The 18,471-nt window shown below is 46.9% G+C and overlaps 1 protein-coding gene across 1 annotated transcript in view; it reads right to left on the bottom strand.

The window, feature by feature from the left end:
- LOC308323460 (centrosomal protein of 112 kDa-like) overlaps positions 1 to 18,471 on the bottom strand; it is a gene marked incomplete at both ends in the record, with an annotated part of 108,776 nt that overhangs the window by 56,218 nt on the left and 34,087 nt on the right. Inside the window, 4 exons of the mRNA XM_080775190.1 lie at positions 10,914 to 10,993; positions 15,512 to 15,571; positions 16,529 to 16,621; positions 17,805 to 17,934. Of these exons, the coding sequence (XP_080631316.1) occupies positions 10,914 to 10,993; positions 15,512 to 15,571; positions 16,529 to 16,621; positions 17,805 to 17,934 (363 nt within the window). The remainder of the gene's footprint in view (positions 1 to 10,913; positions 10,994 to 15,511; positions 15,572 to 16,528; positions 16,622 to 17,804; positions 17,935 to 18,471) is intronic.

The raw sequence follows: 18,471 nt of genomic DNA, 5'->3' as shown, positions 1-18,471 counted from the left end.
TGAGAGCTCCGTCGCCACACAGACACATGTTAGCGCGGTGACAATGACAAGCACCGACAGGCAGAGTCGTCCCCTCTGCACTGTTTACAGCTGAACAACGCTATAAACACTGCACTGCTACACGGGGACACACACACACAGTCACACACCCACTTTCCAAAGCATATATAGGGACATATCTTTCTCTCCCCAAATGCAGGTGGGCATGCACACTCTCAGAGAGAGAGAGAGAGAGAGAGAGAGAGAGGGAGAGAATAAACAAATATATCGTCTCCTTCCAGAAGGAAACTGGGCGAGCGACGGCAATGCAGAGATTCTAAAGTGCCTGGGAGCCGTTCCGTTCCGTGACGAGGGCACATGAGGCAAAATGTTATAGTATTATTTATTATTTTTGTTTAAATAAATAAATAACACCTCATTTATTCCACATAATCCTCTTGCCTCTGGGTTTATAGCCATTGTTGTCGTGACGGAATCGTTTAAAGCTCCTTAACCCATTCTGACCTGAGATCAGATTCATACGAGGTTTCCACTGGACACACACACACTGGTCTGATTATAACCCATTCTGACCTGAGATCAGATTCTAAAAATAGCAGACCTACAAGCTCGTAGCGCGCCACTCGGTGGCGCGCTACGAGCTTGTAGATCTGCTATTTTTCCAATAGCTAAAGCACAACATGATGCTGAACACCAAAATGGGTTCCCGTTCAGAATGGGTTAAGGGGGTTGGATGAAGATGATGATGATGATGATGACGATGATGATGAAGGCAGTTTTTTTGGCGGCCGCTGCGAGCCGAGAGCCGGTGGAACAGAACAAAACAGAACAGAGAGGAGCGGGGGCTGAGCTTGTTTAATTGTGCGGAACGCACTGTGCCGTTTCATTAGGGACTGCAGTGCAATCTGCCTCTGACCCAGTAACGTTGGCCCTGTGTGGCATTCATTACCCCCCGAGGAATGTCACTACTGACTGGATGGATGCATGGTAAATGGTTTATATAGCGCCTTTATCCTTTATCCATGGCGCTTTACACATATAGATTCATTGTGTAAAGCATTCACACGCACACCCCGCGATGGCGGCGGAAACCATGCAAGGCACCAACCATGAGCACATCAGGAGCAATTTAGGGGTTGAGAGTCTTGCTCAAGGACACTTCGACACTGACTCTGGGGGAGCACCGGGTTCGAGCTGGCGACCTTGCGGTTACCATCCGGCCACTCTATACCCCTGAGCCACCGCCAACCCATGGATCCATGGGTGGATGGATGGATGGTTGAGGCCTGGTGCTGTCAGCGCAGTTTGACTGTACTTTATGCTATAGGGCTTTAAGCAACTAGTCGACTACCGGTATTCAACTAGTCGACTAGTAAATCCACTAGTTGACCTTGCTGGTGAAGAGAGGAAGAGAGGAAGACAGATACAGATGCAGAGAGACAGAAAGAGAGAGAGAGAGAGAGAGAGAGAGAGAGAGAGAGAGAGAGAGAGAGAGAGAGAGAGAGAGAGGAGCGAGAGAGAAGCTCTTGGGGAAATCCACAGAGCAGTGATGGTGTGATTGTATGGTGCATTCATATAGCGCCTTTATCCAAAGCGCTTTGCATAGATTGTGCATTACATTCACCCACTCGGCCGTTCTACTGTCTGCCACCCCTATTTTGCCGTGGTTTCAGAGAAGCAGAGCGGTTATGTCTGTGATGGTGTTCTCAGAGGCTATAGCAGGATGGTTTTGTGATGGTGTGAGGAGTGATGGTGCGATGGTTTCAGAGGTTATAGCAGAATGGTTCTGTGATGGTGTGAGGAGTGATGGTGCAATGGTTTCAGAGGTTATAGCAGAATGGGTTTGTGATGGTGTGAGGAGTGATGGTGCGATGGTTTCAGAGGTTATAGCAGCATGGTGTTGTGATGGTGTGAGGAGTGATGGTGCGATGGTTTCAGAGGCTATAGCAGCATGGTGTTGTGATGGTGTGAGGAGTGATGGTGCGATGGTTTCAGAGGCTATAGCAGAATGGTGTTGTGATGGTGTGAGGAGTGATGGTGCGATGGTTTCAGAGGCTATAGCAGAATGGTTTTGTGATGGTGTGAGGAGTGATGGTGCGATGGTTTCATAGGCTATAGCAGAATGGTTTTGTGATGGTGTGAGGAGTGATGGTGCGATGGTTTCAGAGGCTATAGCAGAATGGGTTTGTGATGGTGTGAGGAGTGATGGTGCGATGGTTTCAGAGGCTATAGCAGAATGGGTTTGTGATGGTGCGATGGTTTCAGAGGCTATAGCAGAATGGGTTTGTGATGGTGTGAGGAGTGATGGTGCAATGGTTTCAGAGGTTATAGCAGAATGGGTTTGTGATGGTGTGAGGAGTGATGGTGCGATGGTTTCAGAGGTTATAGCAGCATGGTGTTGTGATGGTGTGAGGAGTGATGGTGCGATGGTTTCAGAGGCTATAGCAGCATGGTGTTGTGATGGTGTGAGGAGTGATGGTGCGATGGTTTCAGAGGCTATAGCAGAATGGTGTTGTGATGGTGTGAGGAGTGATGGTGCGATGGTTTCAGAGGCTATAGCAGAATGGTTTTGTGATGGTGTGAGGAGTGATGGTGCGATGGTTTCAGAGGCTATAGCAGAATGGGTTTGTGATGGTGTGAGGAGTGATGGTGCGATGGTTTCAGAGGCTATAGCAGAATGGGTTTGTGATGGTGCGATGGTTTCAGAGGCTATAGCAGAATGGGTTTGTGATGGTGCGATGGTTTCAGAGGTTATTATAGCAGAATGGTTTTGTGATGGAGAGGTTAGCGGACTGGCTTTGCGGCGGCACACAGAAGCAGCCGAATTAGCTCAGTGACCTTTCAAAGCCTTACACTGCAGGGCGGCTCCATTAGCTTCCACCAAATGCCACATCAGACTCGGCACCACTTATTCTGTTTCACAGCAACACATAACGCGCCGCTACTAATGGCGTGAGCCGTGGTTGTATTATTTGCCTTGGTTTTAAACAATGTGTCGTCTCTAAACCCCTTTCTTTTCCACAGTCCAAAGGAGGGGATTATTCACGTCAGCTTTTACTCTCTCTTAGGTTGAAGCACGTCTTCTAAAACAAAGCACGCATTAGCCTCAAAATAGGCGCTCCTCGTCTTAAAACAGTTTCCCTGCTAAGGACGACATCAAGAGAAGCTATGATTTTTGTTTTTAAGGACCTATAACATAAAATTCAACTTTGTAAACCTACTTTGTACAATTCCTCCTCTTCTTTAGCCTTCAGTTCCAAATTTGCATTTCCACTTTGTTTACAATATCCACCATTGATGATTTTCCAAGCTGGCATGGAATGGAAACAAGCCTGGTTTTTTATCTAGCGTCAGTATTATAATGACTCAAATATTAAATAATCTGCATATCAGCACCCCCCACCACCTCAGGACATTGTGGTACTGCAGCTAAAACTGCTTTCAAAGTTCCAGAAATAAATGACAAGGCCTGGTTATACCAGAGTGGTGATTGAGGCTCAAACCATTAGAAATAACTTTGAGGGACAATATGATATTAAATATTAAAAGCAGTTTTAACCCATTTTGGGCGGGAACCCCTTTTGGTGTTTTTAACATTATGTTATAATTTAGGTATTGAAAAATAGCAGATCTACAAGCTCGTCGCGCGCCACCGAGTGGCACGCGACGAGCTTGTAGGTCTGCTATTTTAGAAAAATGGAGGATTTAGAAGATTCTTTTTTTAATTTCGAGGTCAGGCCTAAATGGGTTAAAATGCATGTTATTTGCGCTTTAAGTATCAAGGCAGCGCCTGCGGGCTTTGGCTCCTGCTGTCTTTCTGCAGAGTCTTTGGTCGGAAAAAACAGTTTCCAAAGCCTTCACAGTGGCTCTTCATCCTCACAAACCTGAAGCGATGTGGGTTCGTTCCCATTCCAAGGCTCACGAGAAAAAGAAAAAGAAAAAACATCCTGTGAGAGAGAGCAGCAAACAAGGGTTCAGGAGAAGTGTGAACCTTCTAAGGCGCGGTGGTTAGGAAACTTTTTCCTTTTGCTGGGAACTCCCCCAAGGACCCCTTGGGGTGTCTGTACCCCACTTTTACATCCATATGGAGGTTGTTTTTTTAAAAAAAACTTTATAATGTATTTTCCTATTTCTTTCTACTTAACATATTTTATTCGGCGTATATCTGTGCATATCTGAGAGTCCTCTCCCTAAAGAAGAGGGACTACATTATATGCTGTGGTTGTCGGTCAGAAAGCTCATTTTTCCATGTTATATAACGGTAAATGGTGCATTTATATAGTGCCTTTATCCAAGGCACATTACATAGATTGTGCATTGCATTCTGGCGCACGCACACGCACACACACACACACACACACACATACACACACACACACACACACCGATGGCAGTGAAAACCATGTAAGGCACCGACCTGCACGTCGGGAGCAATTACTAGTTCAGCGTCTTGCTCAAGGACACTCTGGCGGAGACCGGGATCGAACCGGGGAACCTTACGGTTCCCAAGCGGCCACTCTACACCCCCTGAGCCACCGTCACCCTACTTCGCCATGCAGAGAACACAGGGTAAGAAAATATATAATTATCATTATCACACCCGTGTGTGAAGTGAGGTGGCGCTCTTATCATCATACATCATCTAATTCCGGGCCAATGATAATTTGCGTCCTTTTTTTATATGCAATGTCTGTGTTCACACAAACACTCAAAACGGTCCATTCCTTGCCAATGGCATTTAATGTTAGTGGAGGGGAGGATATAGCGCCCCTCAAACATGGGTTGCAAAATCGTGGGATAAAACATAAAAAAATGTAAAAGAATACGTAAGAAATGGCTGATTTGTATAGATCGGTTACTGTGAAAATAGCCAATCTACATGCTCACAATGTGTCTGCCACACACAGCTTATTGGCTATTTTTTTGGAACAAGACACAAGCAGCAAGGCATACTTATCTCTGCTGGATCTCTGCTCCACTAGTCCCTCCCTAACATTTTAGTCTAGTTGTTATGTGTTGACAAAATTGTTAAAGATATGGAGTGCCACAATTTTTGTATTTTTCCAGTTTTCCATGTGTCTATGAGGTGACAGTACTTCATTAGACACCCTGGAGTTGTTTTTATGTGCAATGGTGTATTGACTTTGTATTCAGGGTTACTTCCTGGAGGCTGAACTCTTGACAGACAAACGGGCCAATGAAGTAAACAGTAATATAGTGACACCACACTATCAGCCCCTCCCCTAACCCCTCCCCCTTTATCATACAACTACAGCTGTGGGTGCGGCTTCAGTTCAGGTGGATCACCACCCAGCAGGCAAACCAGGCATACTTAATGAACTGGTGGGCGTGTCCACATAAAAGCATGATTTTAACAAATACTGTACACTTTTTGGAAAAAGTTCTTCCCCCTTATATTGTAATAATACCTGATGATCATGGTTTAGGGTGGAAAGAAATGGTGGCACTCCATCTTTAATATATTTAGTCATATTTATAGTTATCTTAGCTTATAGTTTTAATTTTAGTTTCCGTCAGTCGACTGACATGTTTCGTCTACAGCAGTGGTTCTCAACCAGTGGTCCGGGGACCACCAGTGGTCCTTGAGGGGGTTCCAGGTGGTCCATCCACAGCTAAATGATGGAGAGTTGCTTACCAAATGGGACCCTCATAGAATATAGATCTTTAACTCTTGAGAGTATAGAATGACGTTTGGTTTCATTTTACACTCTCATGAGTTAAATCATTGCCTGTTATCTCTCCTAATTGCGAACGCAGTGAGCACTAACTATGAGACCTAGCAGAACATGTCTGTCTGTCTGTCTGTCTGTCACGCTGTAACACCACCTGCCCGCCACCAGAGGGCGCAGCTGTATCACACACACACACACACACACACACACACACACACACAAAAATGTAACAAAACCCAAATATGTACGAGCTGCGTTCGCTTCCCGCGTTTGCGCGTCTTACTCGTGGTATACAGCATGGACTTGTCAACAGTTAATGTTATCCGACGCTGAAAACAATATTCCAAAAGGTTTGGGTGTGAGAGGCTATAAATCTCATCGGTCCGTCCGTGGCTCAAATGCCCAATAAATAAATAATGGACCTCGATGTGAAAAAAGGGGTCGAAAAGCCACTCGTCGACAAAAACGGACAACCGCCTGCCGACACACACACACAAAACGGCAAGTCTGACGAAAGATGCAATGAAATGAAAATCATTCAAGAGCTTTATTAATAATACGCTGCCTTGGGGTTCTTCTTCTCCAGACCAAACATGTGCCTCCCACGTGCACAGGGGGGGGGGGGGGGGGGGGTTGACCTGTCTGCGACACGACGAGGGACCGGACTGCGTTAAGTCTCCGACAACACCGTTCAGCCACATGTCACCGCGCGGCGGCCACAGCAGCCACACATCAAAGACAAAAACCTCTGGAGCGGTTTTAAAAATGGGGGCCAGCGGATCAGAAAAGCATCGCTGTGTGATCTGGAACAATTCAATCAGTGCATAATGGCTTTGTTGTGGGGGGCATTAAATAAGGCTCATGGTCTGGACTGGAAACGCGGCTCTCGTCTCGGTCGCGGTGGTGTAATGGTCACGACGAAGTGGGTTATAGTGTGTCCTCAGACAGTCGTTTATCAAAGTATACACAGTGTCGGAACTCGTAACGATATCTGTGAGTCGACGCATGTTTCCGTTTCTGCCGCGGGTTTCGCATTTGGAGGATGTTGCCGTTTGACGCTTTTGTGTGACGATCAAGTATAGGGCGTTGATTTATACCGCCCACAGAAATTGAGATAGGAGGTTTTCTTGCCCCGAAAGCAACGATATTCGCGGTGATCCTGCAATGTCCATGAAACATCCGCCTGGCTCTCCCACACGGCATCATGACTTATACACACATATAAACCTCAGGGAAGTGTTTCTCGTGCCCTATAAACATCATTAAAATAAGGTATGATTGCAAAAGGGGTGAAGTGGCCCTAGTGCATATTATACTGTATACATTATAGAGCGTCGCAGACCCGGAAAATAAATCCCTGTTCATTTTCCTCATAGACTTTTCAGAAAGTATTTATTTAAGCGACGTTTTACGCCGTGGACAAAGCCAACTCTTGCCGTGACAGATCATATGATAACAAACACAATGTTTCGGGGCCAAACAAAGAATTTGAAAGTAGAAAAAAATACTGCACGTTACAACACTTTTTTGTTGTTGTTTTTCTTCTTCTTTGTAATCATTTGTTTGGTCCAAAATATTGTGTTTTGTCGTCACGATTTGTCACGACTCGAGTTGGCTTCGCACGACGCTTAAAAGGTCTTTAAATAAAAATACTGTATGAAATGTCTATGGGGAAAAATGCATTGGTATTCATTTCCTGGGCCTGGCGTCGTCATGAAAGGGGACGGGACTGCGACGCTCTATAGAGGCCCTGACTATAGAGAATATGCACATGCATCACTCCCCCCCCACCCCCACCCCCCCTTTTGGCTAGCGACTAGACTAGATGTCTCTGCATAGCTTCCGGGTTAGTGTGCGATGATGTCACTCACGACCATATATAGCCTCAATTACTCCCCCCACTTTCCTGTCTGACTATACTGCAAAAAAGCACCTTCAAATAAATCTTTTTAAAAAAGAAAAGAAATAAGAGCAGCAGGAAGTACAGATGCCCCGATCACGTTATCCGATCGGATCGGATTCAGATCGTCTGTGACCAGAGAGCCTGCCATTGCGCAAACTCCAGCAGAGTTTTTATTTATTTTTTTAGTGGTGCAGCAATGTCCGTGTCCGCCTATGTGAAGCTAATGAGTATGACTATTAGTACCAGTAGGGGGCGCTGTTGTGCCAGAAACGGACAGAGAGATAGTGCTGTTCTGTTGCCTGCTAATGATTTTTTTCCCGATATTAATTTTTTTAATAGAACACTTCACAACACTAGAACACTATCACAATAGTACAATATCCAAAATCAAAGACAATATCCAGTCCATGATACGATATGTCTCGATCACGTTGTTATGCTCCCGATCCGATTTCCGATCATTTGAAAATGGCGTGATCGAGGCCCCCGAATTCCGATCACGGTGATCGGATCGGGACCACCCTAGCAGGGAGCCAAATACACCAACTTCACCAACACCAGGGAGAGAGTGAGAGAGAGAGAGAGAGAGAGAGAGAGAGAGAGAGATATGGAATGGATGAGTGGAGAGTAGGGGGCGGGGGGGGGGGGGGTCGGTTAATCTCCTAATTGACAGTTTTATCGCCGTCCATAAATGAAGTGACTCAGCAACATCCAGTGAAGACGAGTGTGTTTGCACGTCGTCCTCAGACAGCGCGCAGTATGGCTGCTGTCTGTCTGTCGGCTGGAAACCCACGACCTTTAACCCCCGGAGCCCAGTCTGTATACAGATGAACCTTCTTCTAATCTAAATCTCCAGTTATCACACTTTCAAATGGTAACTGGTGCGTTCATATCGCGCCTTTATCCAAAGCGCTTTACCATCTGTTGATTGTTGCACTAGATTCACCCATTCTCTCACTCACACGCACACGCACACACACACACACACACACACACACACAACCGATGGCGGGGGGGGGGGGAACCAATGCGAGGCACCGACCTGCACTTCAGGAGCAATTAGGGGTTCAGCGTCTTGCGCAAGGACACTTTGACACCCTGTTTTGACGCATTATTATAACATAAATGAATGAAATAGTGAAAACAGCACAACTACAAGCTTGTAGATCTGATATTATTGTCACTATACTGACACTCTTGTATGATGAAGAATGACATGAAAGGGCCTCGCAAACGTGAAGCGAGGAACGCAGGCGACGGCGTTGTTGTTGCCTGGACCAACACAGGTCTCCTCCAGGGGGCGCAACAACGCAAGCGTATAAATAAAAAAGAAGGCTAAACCGAATCCAGGTCTGGTGAGTCGCGGGGTGGCGTGTGCAACGTATAATGAGCACGCACGCAACAAACCCACGGGACCACGCTCACGTAAATATGCGTGCGTTGTCGCACCGTCCGCGACTTCTCCGAGCTAAATACGCAGGTCTCGTTGAAAATTAACTATATAGGCCCGTTTGCATTGGCCCGTAGAACATCGACATAAACAAGTGATACGTATAGTGTGTCAGTGTCTGACAGACAGCGTGTCTGTCTCAGACACATGGCTGACGTCTCGCTATAACTGCATTCCTGCGGCGTGTGTCTATAACCACACACATCTGGAGCGCACGCACACACACACATACATGACATGCCGATAGGCTGGCGTATAGAGACACACTTGGCTAAGGAGGATGGAGCACGACCACACACACGTGTACGCACGCATGTACGCAGCACAAACGCACGCACACACACACACACGCACACACACACACACACACACACACACACCATCGAGACATGTTTCTTTAAGTGCTAGGTACAAGGTCTGGTTGCCGCTTTATGGCGCTAACAGGCATAACCAAAGCAAAATGGACACCAGTACGGTTTGAGATTGCCTCAAAATGTGCCGTGAAGTTTGAAAACAACAGGCTTCTTTGAAACGTGCAGCCGGGCTGTGCAACTCATGGGTTCCTATATCAGATCTCGTTCGATCTTAAAATAATTAGATTCGTGACGGACATCGTCCTATAATGATTTCATAATCTTTCGCGGCAGGTGTGTGATTGCGCGTACGGAGCGGGGCCAGCGTCATTCGGCCTGTTTTCTAAGTTGCTCAAAACGCGTGAAAGCGAGCAGACTATGGACATACGTGAGCGCTTCTTCCAGTTGGGCTGTCTTCTTCATACAGACGTATACCTGAGAGCTTCTTAATAATTACACAAACAGACATACCCCAGAGCTTCTTAATACATAGCCTGGAACTCACCTATGCTTTTTATGGCATATAGGCAGCTCCCGGCAGGATCCGCCGGGAGAATATATGCGCAGCTGCGCGACATGAGACTAATTACTTAGAGCGACAGAGAGAGAGAGAAGCGTGTGTGTGTACATGTGTGCGTGTGTATGTCAATTTTACAAAGGTGCAGACAATCAGAAATCAGCAGAGAGGTGAGCAATGTTTGCGCTACTCTATGCCGAATTGAAGTGGACTCAGTCCAAGACATTTTTTTTCTCCCTGGAAATAAAAACGTCTGTGTTTCCGAGGCTACTTAATACACAAACAGACATACCTCAGAGCTTCTTAATACACAAACAGACATACCTCAGAGCTTCTTAATACACAAACAGACATACCTCAGAGCTTCTTAATACACAAACAGACATAACCCAGCGCTTCTTAATCATAGACTGTAAAAAATATGGACAAAGCGTTGCCCGGGTCTATGGACGTAAAATGAAGCCTGTAATTCCTTGCACTGTAAGTCGCCATATTTCTAGATCCGTTTGGGCCCAGCTGGCCATTGGCTGGCTCCGTTTGAGCCCAGTTTGGCCATTGGCTGGCCCAGACAACGAGGCGGGACTTCCCCCCCTTACTCTTCGTTGGTTTTTATTTTGACTGAACGGGGGGTGGCTCCCGTTCATAGACTGTAACGGTAGCCATGCCCCTCAGAACATACGCGACTTTATGGTAATTGTTTTAATAAATGGGACCATCATTTTCCAAAAAGAATATTATGACATGAGAAACGAGACTTTAAACTAGTGACTGGAAGCAGAAAGTATTCATGACCGTGTTTATTATGGTAATACAGTCTAGGTGAAGTTGGGCCCAAATACATGGGCCTCTATGGAGTTTTTGGGGGGGTTTTGTGGCCCAATGACAGCGCCACAACAGGCCATTATATGAACTTTCAGGAAGTCCCGATTTCCTTTAGTGGCTTCACGAAATATCTGTCTGACTGCCCCCCCTGTTCTTAATACACAAACAGACGTACCTCAGAGCTTCTTCCAGTTGGGCTGTCTTCTTGGTCGTAAGCATTCTCTCTTTCTCCGCCTGCTCGTGGACGGCCTGGACCTGAGAGACGGAACACGGAAGAGAGAGAGAGAGAGAGAGAGCGGTAGAAAGAGAGAACGGAAAGAGATTAGATTAATTAGCTCAGATAATAAGACGTCCTTTATTATTACCAACAAAAGGAACATCATTTTTTCTTGGGTCAATAGAGCACCGAAGTCTGACGTACTTAGCACATGCTACCTGGATTGCTTTTTTTTTTCATCTGCATTTTATATCGCATCAAATAAGAACTGTGTTGCAAAAATAATCAAATTATGACAGAGGTTTGACTCATAATTGATATGAAGACTATTAACTGAGAAAACGCTAATGTTACTGCCGCCGCCAAATTAGTACAATATTCACCAGAAACAGACTGTATCAAATGTGACTGACTATCGTTAACACATCTAGTACAGGAAGTGCATCAAAATAGACGCTCCGGGGTGCCAGAGTAGTCGCCAGAGTAGTGATCGCTTTTACTCTGAAAGCCATGAACCGGAAATACTTTCTTAAAAAAATTGACTTGGCAAAGTGAGCTCATAATCCCCGATCATCTTAATATATTTATATAAACTCCAAAAAGCGTTCATATTTTGCGGGAGAGACGGATGAGGAGCAGAAATGCAGCGCCAGCATATCGATCCATTCATCACCACGGAGAGCGCCCTGGATGAGGAGATACGAGTCATTCTTTCCGCCGCGCTAACATGGGAGTCAATGACAAGCTAATATTTGCACAGAGCGTTAGCATACGGCAAGCGAAAAGCGAAATGCCAAAAAAAAAAGAAGGAATAATTCTGAATATTATTATCTCGCCCCGCGTCGTTTGGACGTCGCTAGGACGTCCACAGACGTCTAAGGTACCACTCGGTTCTGATCCTTATGACGTTTCCAGACGTATTTTGTACAGAATGTGTTAAACAATTACAGAGCCACCTCCCCCACAAATTCCACAATATCGCCGACAGAGTTTGTTTATTCTGAAACAATAATTCTTATACATGAGACAATTTTTAAGATGGGAGAAAATATACTTCCGCGACCCCCGGGGGATGAACGAACGAGTGACATCAGGACTTCGGTATTATACTCGTTTGGCCGTAATAATAGACAGCAGGCAAGTGCATGCATCACATTACGACTTAATCTGTTTCACTCGTTTATTTATGTCATTGCTATTGTTTCATTGCCTTGACAAGGCGATGAGAAACAACAACAATGACAAACCCGGCAGGGCCGTGTTGTGCTCTGTCATAATTCATTCTGTTATTGCATTGTTGTCTCGTTTAATCATTGTCTCTTTCCAAAACGGCAACACGAGCACTCTGTAACACCGTTAACCCATTCTGACCGGGCACCCATTTTGGTGTTGGCATCATGTTATGCTTTAGCTATTGAAAAATAGCAGATCTACAAGCTCATAGCGCGCCACCGAGTGGCGCGCTACGAGCTTGTAGGTCTGCTATTTTTGAAGAATCGAAGTGCGACTGACATTTTTAGAATCTGATCTCAGGTCAGAATGGGTTCATCAGACCAGTGTGTGTCCAGTGGAAACCTCGTATGAATCTGATCTCAGGTCAGAATGGGTTAAGAGGCGTGCTGTGAACATACTGTACAGCTGTACTATTGTGTTTATTATGGAAGAGAGAGGGAGAGAGACATAGAAAGAGATGGGAAGAGAAGGGTGTGTGAGAGAGAGAGAGAGAGAGAGAGAGAGAGAGGTTAGAGGGAGGAGAAGCAGCATCAAACATCACTCAACAGACTCTCCTGCCTGTGAGCCCTATCCACCTGGCCACCTCTCCCGCTGCAATATCTCTTCATCATCATTACCATCATCATCAGCACCCTTGTGGGCCTGTACCTCATCCCCCCCCCCCCCCTCCCCCTCCCATTCCATTTAGAGCGATGGTGACCATCTGGGCCCCTGCTGTGTCCAGATAATACCCTGCCGTGGCCTCCCTGCACGCATGTCTCCTTTAATTGAAAGAGAACGTACCATATACGGAGGAATGGAAAAGAAGAAGAAACGTCTTTGACACAGAGAGAGAGACGGCTATACCCATGAGGGAGAACCAGCCAACGACGACGCCTCCGTCATTTATATACCGTTTCAATCTCCAAACCCCTTTTTAGCTGAAAAGGGCCTCGATCGGTGTCGGGGCCGGACGGACACCTTGTTATGTCCATGTTTTAAAAGAAAAAGTGCAAAAAGCAGGTGGAAATACCCGTATACAATGTGTAGTGTTGTGAGCTTGTAGATCTGCTGTTTCACACTATTAGTGAAGGTGGTTTGAAGCGTGTGTCTTTTGAACGAAGCGAAAAGTATTATTAACTTATTAACAAAAAAGGGCAAAGGGTTAAAGTCGCCGCATGTGTGCCCCCTGGACGCTTTCAAGGACGCGAAAAGAAAGAAGAAGAAAATTAAATAAAAACAGGATGTAGGTTGAAAGAGGGAGAGGGTCCTGGGGAGGGGGGGGGGGGGGAAGAAAAATGGCAGAAGACATCAAAAGCACACTACAGTGGCTCTCTCTCTCTCATACAGAGCAGTGAAAATGAAATGACCTGACCCCTGCATCAAAGGGTCCCGGAGGCCCCCGCCGCAATAGCTCTCCCCGCAGGTGTGTAAACGTGCGTGCGTATGTACGTATATATATATATATATACCGTATATATATATATATATACCGTATATACCACCCAACGGCCTGCCTGGGGCACAGATGTGCCAGTCCAAACCCACCCCCCCCTTCACCCCAACCCCCTTCAATCTCGCTTTATGACTGACTGAGAGGGCTTTGAAGATGACCCAGGTGCTGGGCGAGAGATCTTTAACCCATTCTGACCTGAGATCAGATTCATACGAGGTTTCCACTGGGACACACACTGGTCTGATGGACCCATTCTGACCTGAGATCAGATTCTAAAAAATGTCAGTCGTTCTTCGATTTTTCAATAATAGCAGACCTACAAGCTCATAGCGCGCCACCGAGTGGCGCGCTATGAGCTTGTAGATCTGCTGTTTTTCAATAGCTATAAAGCATAACATGATGCTAACACCAGAATGGGTTCCCGTTCAGAATGGGTTAAAAAAAAAGAACCCTGATCTTCACCTGCAGAAGTGTAGGTCTGGTTTTGGGCCAGCTCATTAAGAACCGGGCTCCCTCTCTGTACTCGCTATGCTTTATGACAGGGCCGCAGTGCCTTTGAAGAGGGGGCTCTTTAAAGGTCGGGGGCCGGAGTGTGTGTGTGTGTGTGTGTGTGTGTGTGTGTGTGCGCGGCTGCGCACGTGTATGTGTGTGTGCGCGTGTGCATGTGAGGGCGTCCGACTAAAAAGTATTAGAGGAGGGGTATGTGTCTTCTGATAAGACACATACGTACGTCTCTCTTCTTTTTTGGGGAGGGGGGGGGGGGGGTTGGCGCCACAATGGGCTGTGGTTTTAATTTGGGCTCACTCGGCTTTCAAAGATAACCGTGATGGAAGAAGTACTAGAATGTCTTTTTCATACGGCGATGTCGAAACGATATACTCTCTGAAGCCCTTTACTTTTTAAAGTGCCACATGGTAAAAAGTACTCATGTCTCATATTGTGCAGCAGTTCAGAATTTTCGCGATCTATCAACATCATTAAAAAATAAACCGTAGCAGATCCATCTCTTGTATTACACGGCGTGATATGTGTCGTCCTAAAGATATACGGTAAATCTACGAAGTAACTCTGCATCTCATATGTTGTGGAGTAGAAGTATATACAGTATTGACAAATTAATATACAGTAATCAAGTAAAGTAAAAGTGCCTCAAAATTGTACTTAACCCATTCTGGGGGGAACCCCTTTTGATGTTTTAACTAAGCATTATGTTATGAGCTTGTACTGTAGGTCATAACGGAGCATGATACTCTACCATACATATTGGACAAAATAACACTGTATTCGCTGAGAAATAACGTGTAAAATACAGCTTTAAATACAGTACACGAGTACAAACTAATCCTCCACCTCCTACTCTGTATCCTTGGTCGTCCTCCTGCCTTCTTAATCCTTGTGTCCAGAGTGTCTACCTGTTAATAACAGCTCTGATTTTACGAGGCCGGACGTATACAAAATATCAAAGGCCAGGCAGAGGGGAGTCGTTTACACGGGGCCTTTTATCTCTGTCTGACCGTGGTCACGTTATCCGAGACTTGTGCCAAAACGTGCGCCCTTTAAAAAAAAAAAAACATAACCCTGGGTTTGAACGCATTCTGGACCGGGAAACCCCTTTTCGTGTTTTAAAGCATTATAGGTTATACTTTAGCTATTGAAAAATAGCAGATCTACAAGCTCATAGCACCGAGTGCCGCGCTATACACCATATTTTAAGATGTGGGTTCGGGGCGGCCAAATACATAATTCTTGGGGCTCCTTGACATGAAATAGTTTGAGAACAACTGACATAGAAAGATTTCTGCCAGGATTTAGAAGACATAATGTAGAATCGACCTCTCAGGTCTAAATGGGTTAACGTGAAGGAGGTGATGATGACGGGTGGACAGACCTTGTTCTCCCAGATGACCTGCAGCTGGTCTCTGTCCTGCTGCAGCTTGGTCTCCTGGTCCTAGAGGAGGAGGAGAGAGAGAGAGAAGAGAGCTCAGACCGGAGGACGCGTCAGAAAGCCCCTTCACACTATAGGGCTCGCAGCAGTAAATAGCTCACCCACCTCGCGTTACGATGCGACGCGTTGTCAGCTCGCAGGTCCGCTTTTTCTCCACTATTTTTCAAAACACTGTGAACACCTTTATTGCCCGGGGTTATTTCATCCATTACATTATAGGGCCCAGTCGATTTATAAACACGGACCACTTTCACCGACGGACCGGATGTTGTTGTGAATGTGTGTGTTTAGCAGCTAACGATAGCCTCTCCGCTCTAAAGGCGATCGACAACCACGGGAGGTAAGAATAAATCTATCGCGACTATAGCGACTGGACAGCGGAGGGCCGTCTTATAACACAGGATCTTTTTTTTCATAATTAGACGGGATGATTTAGATCGCGAGTTATATTATTGTTTTAAGATTTTCCCGTTGTCGCCGGCTAAACAGGGGGAGGGAGATTTTCGATGATGTCTCACTCTTGCGCAACATCCGAGGATTGCACAGCAGGCGCTCCTAGGCTGTGGAGCCAATGAACGTCGTCTTTTGGACAATACTTCGTCTTGGGCGTCGGGCGTTACTAATAGAAAGGACAAAGAACTTCGTCCTGGGCGCTGGGGGGTGTTAACTGCCACCGTGTGGCCATAGTTAGTGTGGCCGGAATTGGTCATATAATATGTTCAGTAACTTTCACTTCCGTTTTCACGGCTCGCAGGCCGCCATTGTAAGAAACGACTTATGTTAGCATTAGCTAACATAAGCATTAGCTAACATAAGCAGTCGATGTAAGCGACGATGTAAGCATAGACCTGCTATTTCTGCTTCAGGCATTTTTCAACGTGGAAACGATGGACGATTATATCCAAACGTAATTGCGACTAGATGATCATGTGGTAATTTGCGGCGGGCCTCGCCACGTACCCTGAGCTGCTTCTGTCTGCGCTGCTCCAGGTCCTGCAGCTGATGTCGGAGGTGAGCCACCGTACGCTCCAGGTCTTCTATCACCTCAGAGGCCTGATGAGATGCACGCACACACGCACACACACAAACACACACACAATGGATTATAACATGGTTCATAGACGAAGGTGAAGAAGGGCTTACTTTAAACTGCAGACTGCATGGTCACACTGCAACGCAGAAGCACACGTTGTACACTTAACGTGACGTTTTCTCAAATCCTTAACAACGGCGACGCTGCGACATGTACAGTAGGCTAGCTGCTTCGTTTTGTGTACATAGCTTTGTATCTATTCCATCTGCCAGCGTGAACACAGCATAACAGTTGGCAAGCTAGATAGTAGCAACTCCCGAGGGTGTGCTGTGTTCCTCACCTTGGCAGCATAGAGGGTGTGGTGTGTTCCTCACCTTGGCAGCAGAGAGGGTGTGGTGTGTTCCTCACCTTGGCAGCAGAGAGGGTGTGGTGTGTGTTCCTCACCTTGGCAGCAGAGAGGGTGTGGTGTGTTCCTCACCTTGGCAGCAGAGAGGGTGTGGTGTGTTCCTCACCTTGGCAGCAGAGAGGGTGTGGTGTGTTCCTCACCTTGGCAGCAGAGAGGGTGTGGTGTGTGTTCCTCACCTTGGCAGCAGAGAGGGTGTGGTGTGTGTTCCTCAACCTTGGCAGCATAGAGGGTGTGGTGTGTTCCTCACCTTGGCAGCCAGGAGGGTGTGGTGTGTTCCTCACCTTGGCAGCCAGGAGGGTGTGGTGTGTTCCTCACCTTGGCAGCCAGGAGGGTGTGGTGTGTGTTCCTCACCTTGGCAGCAGAGAGGGTGTGGTGTGTTCCTCACCTTGGCAGCCAGGAGGGTGTGGTGTGTTCCTCACCTTGGCAGCCAGGAGGGTGTGGTGTGTTCCTCACCTTGGCAGCAGAGAGGGTGTGCTGTGTGTTCCTCACCTTGGCAGCAGAGAGGGTGTGGTGTGTGTTCCTCACCTTGGCAGCAGAGAGGGTGTGGTGTGTTCCTCACCTTGGCAGCAGAGAGGGTGTGGTGTGTTCCTCACCTTGGCAGCAGAGAGGGTGTGGTGTGTTCCTCACCTTGGCAGCAGAGAGGGTGTGGTGTGTTCTTCACCTTGGCAGCAGAGAGGGTGTGGTTTGTTCCTCACCTTGGCAGCAGAGAGGGTGTGGTGTGTTCCTCACCTTGGCAGCAGAGAGGGTGTGGTGTGTTCCTCACCTTGGCAGCAGAGCAGGTGTGGTTTGTTCCTTACCTTGGCAGCAGAGAGGCCGTGCTCCTGCTGGAAGTGGTTCATGTCGGCCTGGTGTTTGTCCTGGAGCTTCCGCAGGGCAGCTTCCTGCTCCTCACCCAGCTGCTGGTTGTCTCTCATCAGGGACACGCTCCTGCAGCACCAGGGGGGGGGGGGGGGCAACGGGGCAAAGGAGCATTCAGATATGCGTGCAACGGCAACAACAACCCAAAAGCATTATTATATGAAACACGACCTTACTGGAGAAAGCATGTTAGAAACGTGACCTAGTGGTAAATGGTGCATTTATATAGCGCCTTTATCCAGGGCGCTTCACATATAGATTGTACATTGCATTCACCCATTCACACACACACACACACACACACATTCATACACCGATGGCAGGGGACCATGCAAGGCACCAACCTGCACAGCGGGGGAGCAATTTAGGGGTTCAGAGTCTTGCTCAAGGACACTTCGACACTAACCCTGGGGGGGGAGCCCACAGGGTTCGAACTGGCGACCTCGCGGACCGTGCCATCCGGCTATACTCTACCCCTGAGCCGCCACCACCACCGCCGCCCCCAGCGGAGTTTCAGCCCATGCTGAAAATGAGTTCCAACCGGAAACTAAGGACGTGCTTTTCAGCACTGCAGTTCTCATTAATTGGCCTGGATGTGTCTCTATC

Source organism: Protomyctophum bolini, assembly GCF_963924005.1.
Source record: "Protomyctophum bolini genome assembly, chromosome: 11".
In the NCBI taxonomy this organism is placed as follows: Eukaryota; Metazoa; Chordata; class Actinopteri; order Myctophiformes; family Myctophidae; genus Protomyctophum; species Protomyctophum bolini.
The sequence above is the reverse complement of the archived record's forward strand: the minus strand, read 5'-3'. Positions and strand labels throughout refer to the sequence as shown.